General features: G+C 46.0%; 1 protein-coding gene across 1 annotated transcript in view; it reads right to left on the bottom strand.

Annotated features, from left to right (window-relative positions):
- Positions 1 to 323: 323 nt before the first annotated feature.
- Positions 324 to 11,077, bottom strand: part of LOC138267246 (extracellular calcium-sensing receptor-like) — a 42,743-nt gene continuing 31,989 nt past the window's right edge. The window contains exons 4-5 of the mRNA XM_069216103.1: positions 1,337 to 1,460; positions 324 to 1,243 (exon numbers count right to left, since the gene is read on the bottom strand). Coding sequence (XP_069072204.1) covers positions 324 to 1,243; positions 1,337 to 1,460 — 1,044 coding nt within the window. The remainder of the gene's footprint in view (positions 1,244 to 1,336; positions 1,461 to 11,077) is intronic.

The following is an 11,077-nucleotide window of genomic DNA, read 5'->3' as shown; positions in this document are numbered from 1 at the left end:
TTTAGCTTTGCCAAAGGCTTTTTACAGTGCATTTATATGGAGAATAAAGAACAGTAAAATATATAACTTTTAAAAGAGTTGTGGCATTAACAAGATACAATGCTTCAATTGAATACCAAATTCACAGATCTCGGGTGTGTCCCATTTGAAGTTGAACTAACATGGGGTGTATGTGTTAATAATTTATTAGCAAATAATACCAATAAAGAGATGGGGCCACATTGATTTGTACAATAGTTGAAGCACTACATGTGTGGCACAACACTGCCCTGTCCACTTTAAATAAAAATAAAAGTGGGTATTGTATAGTAGTCTAGCCATGGTTAAACCACCTGAATGTGACCTGGATCCCGACCCATTAGATACGCTTTTGTGTTTCTGTTTGGTCTAAAAAGGATGATGTAACACTTTGGAAAAAATATACAGAAAACTAGTGATGAACTGGAAGACAAAATGGCAAAAATCTCCATGGCCACCATGTATTTGCCCTTAGTGCTGAAATAGGCAGGAATAAATGAGATCCAAACACTGAGGAAGGCGAGCATGCTGAAGGTGATTAATTTAGCCTCATTGAAACTGTTGGGGAGGTTCCTTGCCAGAAAGGCAATTACAAAACTTATGGTAGCAAGAAATCCAAGATATCCCAGCATGCACCAGAAAGCAATGGTGGATCCTTCGTGACATTCTACTGTGATGATACCAGGATGAGCATGGGTGTTATAGACTGAAAATGGAGGTGCAAGATCCAACCAAACACCACAGAGAAGAATTTGGATTAAAGTACAGAAAAAGATGATTGTATATGACAACTGAGGCCCAACCCAGCTCCTTAAGTCACTGTTAGGTTTGGTGGCTTTGAAGGCGATGACCACCATGATGGTTTTGGCTAAGATACAGGAGATACAAAGGGCAAAAGTGATGCCAAAGCCTGCCTGACGAAGAAGACATTTCTCTGTTGTGGGGAAACCAATGAAAACTAATGAGCTAAGGAAACACATGATGAGGGAAAGGAGCAGGAGATAGCTAAGGTAACAATTACTTGACTTGACAATAGGTGTACTTCTGTAATGAATAAAGAGTCCAAGGATGGCAACAGGAACTGATGTAGACAAAAGACTGGCTGCAGCCAAGATGGCTCCAAAGGATTCATTGTAGGAAAGAAACTCAGTGATTTTTGGGATACAGCGGATCTGATTATCATTGGACCATTGATCCCAAGGGCATTTGAAGCACTCAGTGGAATCTGATAGATGACAAGAATGAAACATAGTTAAGTTTTTATTTTTTGATCACTGAAAAATCATACCTTAAGCTCTCATGCCACAGATCCAATTACCTGTTTGATTGGAAATCTCTCCCCTCAGGCAAGGAGCACACTGGTAGCAGCAAATAGGCTTTGTTGGTATAGCAACTTTCCTGAAACCAGGAGGGCAGCTGGGTCTGCACACAGAGATAGGGACCTGAGGACAGCAAACAATAAATGAAAACAGAGGTGAAATATGATTAATATTTTAAGTACACCAATTCCAAGGAGCAAAACTGCAGAGAAAAAAAGACACATTTAAAGCACAAAGGTAAATAGCACATTGGAGAGATATAAGTATTTCAAATAGTCTGCAAGTGTTATTTTTTCTGGTCATCAGAGATGATTTGTGTCACACAGCAGGAGCTGCCTCAGGTAGTGTTTTTGCGATGGTATTAAATATTAAAATATGTGTTTATAAATAAGAGCATAAACATTTCACAAGAGTCTCTTAATTACACTTCATTGAGAAATGAGACCAGGGGAATCAAGGTGGTTTGCATTTTTAAAGCTTCAACATGGTGGCATACTATGTCCATGCAGATCCTCAATGTTCAATGCACTAAATTTAAATTACAATTTGCTTATTGTTTTTCATATACAGTTTTCATATTGCAAGTCCTGGTGAGTTGCTGAGTCAAGAAGTTAATACATTGGTGGTGTTCCTGATTCTTGTGACACACAAGTTAATGAATCAAAACATTCTAAATGCTCCTGAATCTGCAAAACGTTAAATGATTTTTCAAGATAAAAAGTAAGTATCCATAAGGAAGAAGTATTCAATTCCTAACAATATCCATTGTGAGGTTGAGATCACCAGCATCAGGGGAGTAGACGAGTGTTCAAAATGTATGGCTCAAATTGCTGCTTTTTATGGAAATGAAAAGTAGGCAACATCCTCAAATGTCCATGACTACAACTTCAATTAATCAATTCATGGTGAGAATTGATAACACGCACAATGACCAAATTTGATGTATCAATGCCATCCATTTAATTAACTGAGGATATGCTAGAAACATAAAAATGTCATGGTATATTTACACAACACATGATTAACAAAAATCTAAATTTGTTGTACTAGCTAAAAATTGTGCACCTTTATGTTTGACTATAATAAAGTTGAAGCTAACTTCATGACTCTCACTGTATTTGTATTTCAGCCTGTTGATTATTATACTCACTGATTCAGAGACTAACCTTATCAGAGACTGGAACAAGCTAATGCAGAGAAATACAAAATCCACTGTTACCTGACATGAATGAAATGCTCTGGCAAAAAAAGCTCTGAAAGAAAAGTGTTCACTTCATGACCAGAAAATCTTTTCTCAAGGCAACAGCTGAAATGAAATGGAATGGGACCATGAATTTGGTCTGCATAGACTCCCTGTCACAATAATCTTGAATTCAGAGATAATCACAAATCTTATTGTTATAAAAGGCCATTTCACAGGCATGGACATGCCTAACCCTGTACAGAAAATATCTATGTAATCTACACCTGGCCACCAAAACTCCATTCAAAAACAAGACAGAAATGTTGTAATTACTAAACCAAACCATGCTTTCTATCAAAGGAGTAAAGAAGGCAAGACATGCTTCATACCCTTCTGACACACAGGAAAAATAGGTGGAATGAGCATGTAGCCATCCTTTTGTATGGCTGTAAGAGCTTCGCTAAAGGTGCGCCAGGGTTCAATTGAAGCTTTCTTATGTTCAGGAAAGACACTACATTTTCTTTGAACGTCTGCTTTGGCTTCTCGAGCTACATAAGTGATTCTCAGACTTATGTGACCTATGTGAACAATAAAGGTAATCTACTGAACAACACACAGAAACTCATTTTACAAGCCACAGACAAAAACACTGGAAGAAATAAGGCTTGTTACAGTCACCTATTTAAGAATCAAAAGCTCTTGGTAGGAGATTAAGTTCTGCTTTTAAGTTTTTACAACACAGAGTAATGTCAAAGAATAAGAATTGAAATTGATGGACCTTAGACATCTATATTGTAATCAGCAGTATAGGAACATCCCGTTAAACAAGTATCAAAGTAAAACCCAACCCCAGAATGTGAAGGTGCAACACACACCCAGCTTATATGTGTGTGGTAAAGAATACCGTTTCCCAAACCGGAAATTCAAGGTAGCTCAAGGACCTGTTGCTCAAAGCAGAATGCAGACAATGCTTCAGGTTGTAGTAGGAGCCAGTCGTATATCTTATCTCAGAGCAACTGATTCAATTCAGACTCAGGCTGTAGAAGCTGGGTTCTGCTTCAGGAAGATGTACCAGAAACATTAACAATCTCTCTTTCAGCTGTACAACCACTAAATTGGTGTCAGCAGAGCCTAAGATCGGGTAAAATCCCTATAATGGACAAAATTGAGAAACAGTCAGGTTAATGCCCCTGACTCTCCAAACCCTGCACTTATACTGGTAATGTTACTATCCATTGCTCCAGAAGTGTAAGGCCACATCTGAGAAGTTTGGCCAGTAAGCCCAAACCATGGATTTTGCTCACAAATGACTCATTTGGGACTTGAAGGCAACCATAATTGCACATTGTCAACAAGAATGCATTATCTAAAAATACAAGTGGAAACCCCCTGTTCTTGTCATGGGAAAGTGAATGGATTTGTTTTTAGTGTGAGAGCTCTAGAAGGCAAGTGACTGCTACACTGCCTTGAGCTGTATGACTGATCAGCTCTCAGATGTCTTTGGGCAGAATATTTATTTAGAGGATGAATAACTAAACTAAGAGAAAATTGTATAGATTCCATTAGGGCCGCCTATATATGCTATCTGTAGATTGCATGCCCTTAACCCATGTCACCTGTTTCAACACCTTAAATGCACAATCATTCAGTGGATTGCAGTGCTGGACAGTGCCAGGTCAACGAAGTTCCAAACTATCCCACATATCCACATAGAGAGACAACCTTACCAATCTAAGTAAAAGCACTTTGACTTCTGAAACAGTTAGACTATTTGGCTTTGCCAAAGCTTATTTTCTTTTTTTTAGGCCAAGTTGAACCAAATAGACTCCCTACTGATTGTTTAAAAGGACCACCAATCAAACTGGGAAACATTGTTGCTCTTAGTCTTGATTTTGAGCTTTGTTTTAGACATTCCACTTACAAATATCAACTGCTCTGTTTTGCCTAGAGATAATACTCACAGTTTATTGATGTGCCATATTTGATAAAGAGACACCATTTCAATTGACTAGGAGATTAATTGAGGGTGAAGTCTAGTTTAATGCCAAGTGTGGTAGCTTCAAGTTCTAGTGAAAATGACATGTCACAATATCTAAGTAAAATGCTTTCATTAAATGACCAAAAAATATTTACCAGCAACAATATCCAAGTCAAAATATAGACCACCATAATATAGACAACTCTCTACTTATAATTAAAACAACAAAAATATTGAATCCAAAATATTGTCCCACAAGAATATAAAAAGTTAAAAATATTAAAGGCAAACATGTACATTACAATGATATTGACATTTAAAGCAATAAAAATATCAAACAAATATAGTGAAAAATATAGAATATACATATGCTTAAATATATAATTTATTTCATTAAAATTATTTTTCTATTGTAAATAGTTGCATACATTTTAAAATAAGTTTAAAATAAATAAGCTGATTTTATCTATAAACTATACATTTATCATTGACATTCAAAACTTCAATATTATGGCACCCTAGATGATACAACTGATATTGGATACCATTGATATTCTGCTGTTGATACTAAGGATGCACACCAATGAGACTACTGTCAAAGTTACATATATTTTTGTTTTGTCTGTATTCTGACTCCCTTTTGTTCAAATGAGAAGTTATATTCCAACGTTGGTGTCCACAATGTACATTGGTTACCAATAATGTCAGATCGAAAATATGTTGTCTCCTGTACAAAGCCATGCTCTAAAACTATTTCCAATACATAGCCTAGCTACTTACCATGTTGGACGACTAAAGAAGACTCAGAAGGCAAAAATCTCTACAGCTTGTAGCAACAAGATTAAAACATTTCTTTTGTCCAGGACACTCTTCTGCTGGTCCTTCAGATAGTCTGAGAACTGTGTTGTCTCTTGACTTCATAACCTGTTCAACCCTCCTACACCAGGAACACGGACGGCGGCGAAGACGACCACGGTGAGTACTGCACCTAGCACACAAGGGAGGGAGGGAGGAAAAAGAGAGTGACACACACACGCAACACGCAACACCCCCACCCCCAACACCATACACACAAACAAGTGCAACAACATCACATATACACCCCGTAACCCTCAGGAATAACGCAAGGCCAAAAGGAAGTGAGTAAAGTGAGTGTAATATTATAAATTTAGATATACACGTCCTTTAAGCAATAAACAGTATGTACAATATATACAGATGGAGAAACAATGCCTACTCCAAAATGTCCGTGGCCCACAGGGCCATAACACCTAGGCCAACGCCACACTTGACTCCTGCCTCAATACAGAGAGAACACTGCAGGGGCATCAGGTCGAAAGCACACAGGCACCTCATGGGGACGGAGAAGGGGGGGCACCTCAGCCGGTAGATGGTACAATGCCACTGCTCCTGGAGGGGGCTACCTGCCCTCTGCGATGTCCTGGGGAGTGCAAAGCCATAGTCTCTCAAGTGGGTGGTTTGCCCACTGCTTGGTCCTGGGGAGTGCAAATCCACAGTCTCTCAAGTGGGTGGTTTGCCCACTGTTTTGTCCTGGGGAGTGCAAAGCCACAGTCTCTCAAGTTGGTGGTTTGCCCACTGCTTGGTCTGGGGGAGGGCAGAGCCACAGTATCTCAAGTGGATGGCTTCTTCCACTGGTTCTGGAGGGGGCTTTGAGCCCAGTGTGCTTCATCCTGCCAAGGAGGGGGTGAGTGGATGCCTTCTTCCACTGGTTCTGGAGGGGGCTTTGTGCCCTTTGTGCTTCATCCTGCCAAGGAGGGGGTGAGTGGATGCCTTCTTCCACTGTTTCTGGAGGGGGCCTTGTGCCCTGTGATGCTGATCCTGAATGGTGCAAGGTGACAGTATCTCACCTGGGTGTCACACCTAGAAGTGTTTTGGGGCCAGGACGAACTACAGCCCATGTAGGTACGACTACACACTGCTCGCCGGCGGTGACGGCTGCTCAGTGGATGGCAGTTGTGCTGCAGGTGGCGGTGCTGTCATTGGTGGGGCGAGGCTCCAGCCCTTCCCCTGCAGCCTCGGCCGGCTGCCCACTGGGGCTGCTGCTGCTGGCAGTGGTGCTGCTGGAGTTGAAGGTGGCTGTGCTGCCGGCGGAGCAGGTGTAGGTGCTTTCAGTGGTGAGGGGAGGCTCCAGCCCTTCCCCTGCAGCCTCAGATGGCTGCCCACTGGGGCTGCTGCTGCTGGCAGTGGTGCTGCTGGCAGTGCAGGTGGCGGTGCTGCGGGCGGTGCAGGTGGCGGTACTGTCAGTGGCGGGGGGAGGCTCCAGCCCTTCCCCTGCAGCCTCGGATGTCTGAAATGCCATGGCTGGTGTTGTTTGCCCCGATGCTGCTCCAGCCCTAGATACCAGATTCATCCTGCCTGCGGCTTCAGTTCCCTTTACATTGACCTTGGCAGCTGTTGTCCTCTTCCTGCCCTTGGCAGATGGTGGTGCCTCCTTGCTTCTGCCAGCTGGAGTTCTCTTCCTGCCCTTGATGGGTGTGTTCCCTCCTTTACCTTGCTGGCTGGTGTTCCCTCCTTCACCTTGCTGGCTGGTGGTTCCTCCTTCCCCTTGCTGGGTGGTGGTGCCTCCTTCCCCTTGCTGGGTGGTGGTGCCTCCTTCGTCTTTCTGACTGGTGTACCCTTCTTGCCGTTGCTAGCAGCTGGCCCCTTCTTGCCCTTGGCAGGTAATGCAGGCACACTGGCTGTGCTGACTGGTGCCTCCTTGGAGCCTCTCACACCTGCAGTAGGTGCAGAAACTACAGTGGCCGTGGACTGGGTGGCTGAGGTGCTGGTCTGGGTTTTGTCCACCCTGGCCTGAAGTGAAGGACAGGGGGGAGGGGCAGGGAAGAAGTCAAGGGTGGAGAGGAAAAGCCTTTTATGGAAACGGAGGCTGGAAGAGGGTGAAGGTTTGGGAGTGGAGGAAGAGAGAGTGGTGGTAGGAGGTATCAGTCTGGGTGTTTGGGTGCAGGTGCATGGGCTGGATGCTGTTGTGAGGTGGATGGCTCTTTGGTGTCTGAGTGCTTGCGTTTATGTACTTTGGGAAGAGGGGACACAGACACCGTGGGACAGGACACAAGGGACGTGTGCATGGATGTGGGGGTGGTGACTGCCAATGAGGGGCGTGTTGTGATAGGTGTGCTGGTGGTGGAGGTAGTGGATGAGGATGTAGTGTGTGCTGGTGTGAGTGTAGATGCGACTGGGAGAGAGGTGGACGAGGAGGAGGAGGGGGACACAGTGGAAGCAGTGGATGTTGGTGTGTCTCCATCTGGATGGTGCTTGTGTGAGTGCCTGTGGGATTAAGCGTGGCGCTTGTGTTTGCCTGAGCCACTTCTGTGTGTTGATTTGGGTGCATACATTTCTGAAGGTGTGCTTGGGATAGACTGGGGTTGAGGGGAATGGGACTGGGTAGAGGAAGTTGGAGGGGGAGGCTAGAGACGGGGACAATGGCTGCCATCAGTGAGTTGGCCAGAGCCTGGAATGCTCTCAGTTGGGCCGCCAGAGTGAATGCTCTCCAGGTATGCATTTGTATGTTGCAAATGCCCTGCTAGACCCTGGATGGCATTCAGTATGGTTGACTGCCCAACAGAGAGGGATCTCAGGAGGTCAATAGCCTCCTCACTGAGCGCAGCAGGGCTGACTGGGGCAGGGTCTGAGGTGCCTGGGGCGAAGGAGATGCACACCCTCCTGGGTGAGCTGGCATGGGAAACTCGCTGAGGGGCTGCTGGGAGGGTGCTGCTGGTACGGGGGGTGGCGTCTCTACCTGTAGTTGGGGTGGACACAGAGGTGTCCACCACCCCCAGGGAGATTCCATCAGAGGAGATGTCGCTGTCAGAACTGTCCCCTCCTGTCTCCATTGTGGTGCACCCCTCGCCCTCCATCCCACTGGTGCCCTCACCGTCGGTGGATTCGGCCTCCAGGCCCATGTGGGATGCAGCTTCCTCCGTCGCCGGTGCCTCTGCTCCACTGCCAGATGACGCTAATGCACACAAGGACAGGGTGACAAAACAAAAAGGGTGGGAAGAGACAGAGGATACACTTGGTCAATGCCAGCAACAACACTACTGTTGGCGTACACAGCTTACAGGGAACAGCCCTATGCACTAGGCCATGCACAATGCTACCAGTTACAATGCTAGTCACCAGGCCATGGGGTACAATGCCTAACAGCATTAGCTGCACACCTGGAACCCACAGGTCCCTGCCCAGTAGTAGATGCCCACTAGCATTATTGGGGTTGGAGTGCATCTGAGCTTGCCCATCATGGAACCTACCCTGCCATGTTCGCCCTGCCTAGGGGCACCCACAGTACCACATCCCCCACCCAGGTAACACCATAACGCACGTTAGGTCATGATTCTGAATCTGTGCTCACCTCTTGTGGCTGCTGTGATGCCTTCAAGCGCCCATCCAATTCCGGATAGGCCACTGCCAGGATGCGGAATATCAGGGGGGTCAGGGTACGACGGGCACCCCTTCCTCGTTGGGAGGCCAGCCCCAGCTGGGCCTCTGCCATCTTTCTTGCCCAGTGGCGCAGTTCCTCCCACTGTTTTCGACAGTGGGTACTCCACCTGTCAAAGACCCCCAGGGTCCGCACCTCCTTGGCGATGGCACACCAAATACCCTTTTTCTGATGGGTGCTGACCTGCAGAAAAAGATACAGCAGAAAAGGACTGTTATACTCATGGCCCACCATATCCCTCTCATCCCCTTACGCTCACACATTGCCCACCAAACATTGAGCACTCTGCCCAGGACCCCTCAGCCCCCCACACGAGGCTTACAAACACAGCACTCAATACATTCATGACCCATGCATCGTGCTCACAGTGTACTCACCTGTTTGTCTGGAGGACCACAAAGTATAGGGTACTGGGGTAGGACCCCATCCACTAGTCTCTCCAACTCCTCGGAAGTGAAGGCAGGGGCTTTTTCCTCAGACACTCGAGCCATGGTCGCTTCCAGACACAGTTCACAGCAGCACTTCAAGTGTAGGTCCTCTCCTGTTGAATGTCAGGTAGCAAGTGAGTTAACAGATAGAAAATGGCGGTCACGTCCACGGCGGTCCGTACCGTCACTGCTGGCGTACATCACCATTAGCTCCTGGAACCCCTAGGCCCCAACGATAACCAATGATGTGTTGCATGGCGGTCGTCGACCGCCTCCTGCAATGGCGCACAAAGCCAGTGGAATTACCTCATTTCCACTTGTCCCTCCTCACAGGTCAGGCAGCTGCCATTTCAGGGGGGCACAGGCCATGGACCCTAAATGCATCACAGCAGACATAGGCACATCAACGGACCTACACGTTCACATACTGTTTCTGTAAAAAAAAAAAAAAGCATATTAATCAGAGTATATGTTTGACTATGACCATCTGCTCACAGTTTTTCACCCTAGAGTTGAACCACTGAGGATGAATAGGAGATGGAGACATACCCTCGTGTACAGACCCCTGGTGGACCTGGCGACAATGGAGGACAGGCACATTATCCTAGCCTACAGACTTGATAGGGCCACAATCCAAGAGCTGTGTGCCCAATTGGAGCCAGTCCTGATTTCAGCTATCTGCCACCCCACAGGTATCCCCACTGTAATGCAGGTCCTGTCAGTGCTCCATTTCTTGGCGAGTGGTTCCTTCCAAGCGACAGTGGCCATGGCATCGGGGATGTCACAGCCTTCTCAAACGTGCTGACCAGAGTGCTCTCTGCCCTGATATAACACATGCGCAGCTACATCGTATTCCCCCAGGTGGATGATTTGGCCACAGTGAAGGCTGACTTCTATGCAATGGGATATATCCCCAACATCATTGGTGCTATTGATGGTACTTATATTGCCTTTGTCCCACCCCGTAGAAATGAACAGGTGTTTAGAAATCGAAAGAGCTTTCACTCTCTGAATGTGCAGATGGTGTGTTTGGCGGACCAATACCTCTCCATTTGTCAATGCAAAGTATCCTGGCTCTGCGCATTATCTTGAGGAATAGCAGCATCCCATATGTGATGTCTCAGCTCCAGAGGCACAGGGTGTGGCTAATAGGTGAGCCATGGTCCCCACCCAGTTGATGTAGGTACATGGGTGTGGCCCTAAGGGTGCGTGTCTGGCTAACAGGTATCCCTTGATATTTAGAGGTGACTCTGGTTACCCCAATCTCTCATGGCTACTGACCCCAGAGAGGACTTCCAGGACAAGGGCAGAGAAATGTTACAATGAGGCCCATGGGCGTACAAGGAGGATCATTGAGCGCACCCTTGGCCCTTGAAGGTCAGATTCCGGTGCCTCCATCTGACAGATGGATCCCTGTACTACTCACCCAAGAAGGTGATGTGGACAACAGAACTACTATAATTCAACAGTACTTCCAGTGACACACAGGTAAGACACTGTAACTTCACCTTCCATTGCAGTTTTGTGTTGGACATTGTACATGGCAGCCTGATTTTCCTATTTCTATGGCCACTTACAGTACCCTTTGGCATCTCTATTTTCAGATATCTGTGCCCTACTCTGGCTCTTGGTGTGTTTACTGCTGCCCACTACAGGTCATACCTATGTATATATTACTGTACATTTGAATTGCAA

The sequence above is a fragment of the Pleurodeles waltl genome, chromosome 12, assembly GCF_031143425.1.
Source record: "Pleurodeles waltl isolate 20211129_DDA chromosome 12, aPleWal1.hap1.20221129, whole genome shotgun sequence".
NCBI lineage: Eukaryota > Metazoa > Chordata > Amphibia > Caudata > Salamandridae > Pleurodeles > Pleurodeles waltl.
The sequence above is the reverse complement of the archived record's forward strand: the minus strand, read 5'-3'. Positions and strand labels throughout refer to the sequence as shown.